We start from the raw sequence: 972 nt of genomic DNA on the forward strand, positions 1-972 counted from the left end.
TTCTACTTCATTACATCCGCCCCGATTAAGGCCCCAACATCTGGCACCGGGGTTCTGACGGATAGACGGGACCTGTGGACCGAAAGGAGAATCCTGGGATGTTCAGCGAAAGAAAAAAACAAATAGATGAATAGATAAATGAAACACAATGGCACTTGCTGGTTGAGAGAGCAGGGGCTCATGGAGGGGTGGCGACAGCACATTTCAGATATTTGACACATGGCGTTGAGCTGACGGATGGGCGTTACCACCTCAAAACGACTTTTGTTGAAAATAAATGGCACTAAATACCGTTTTCCACATTTTTTCACGTGACACGACGAGGCTTTATTATGCGCCGCTTCCCTGCTACACATAAACACATACTGTGTCTCTTCAAGTAAACATTGGAATGTACATTAATGTTTTATTTTATTTTTTTTTACTTTTCTATCTCTCTCTCAGTTTTTCGTTTACCGCCAAGACAAATTTGCCAGCGTCTCCAAGTGTCGGGGCGTCCGCGGCATCAAGTCCCGCAGAGCGACGTCGTCGGGCTGACCTGATCGGCACCCCCGCCCTCCGGACGCGGCTCCCCCGGGTGGGCGTGGGAGCGTCGCAGGCGGCGGTCCGGGTAGAGGCTGTTGTCGAAGGGCTTGCGGTGGACGCACAGGACGTGGGTCTTCAGGTTGCCCTTCTGGGAGGCGCTGTAGGGGCAGTACCTGCACTGGAACGGCTTCCGTGCTGCAACGCAAGAAGAGCGATCGTTTAGGATAAGAAATTCGACTGAGGATCAAAATGTTTTCTGTTGTGAAATAATTTACCGACGGGGGTCATACTGCATACAGCAACTCTTGCAAACTTGGCAATTGCATGTTGGTATTTCTAGTGGCGGTCAAGATTTATTTTATAAAGTGCCATACTTGGCTCTAATTGAGATTTACATTTTACATTTTATTTAATCCCTGATCAGAATGGTATTTATTTGGTTTTTAA

At 47.7% G+C, this 972-nt stretch overlaps 1 protein-coding gene across 1 annotated transcript in view; it reads right to left on the reverse strand.

The window, feature by feature from the left end:
* Positions 1 to 485: 485 nt before the first annotated feature.
* Positions 486 to 972, reverse strand: part of LOC307231613 (zinc finger protein 536-like) — a gene marked incomplete at its 5' end in the record, with an annotated part of 15684 nt that continues 15197 nt past the window's right edge. The window contains 1 exon segment of the mRNA XM_080002378.1: positions 486 to 720. Coding sequence (XP_079858504.1) covers positions 506 to 720 — 215 coding nt within the window. The 3' untranslated portion in view covers positions 486 to 505.

This window comes from Zeus faber (assembly GCF_960531495.2).
Source record: "Zeus faber genome assembly, chromosome: 6".
Classification (NCBI taxonomy): Eukaryota; Metazoa; Chordata; class Actinopteri; order Zeiformes; family Zeidae; genus Zeus; species Zeus faber.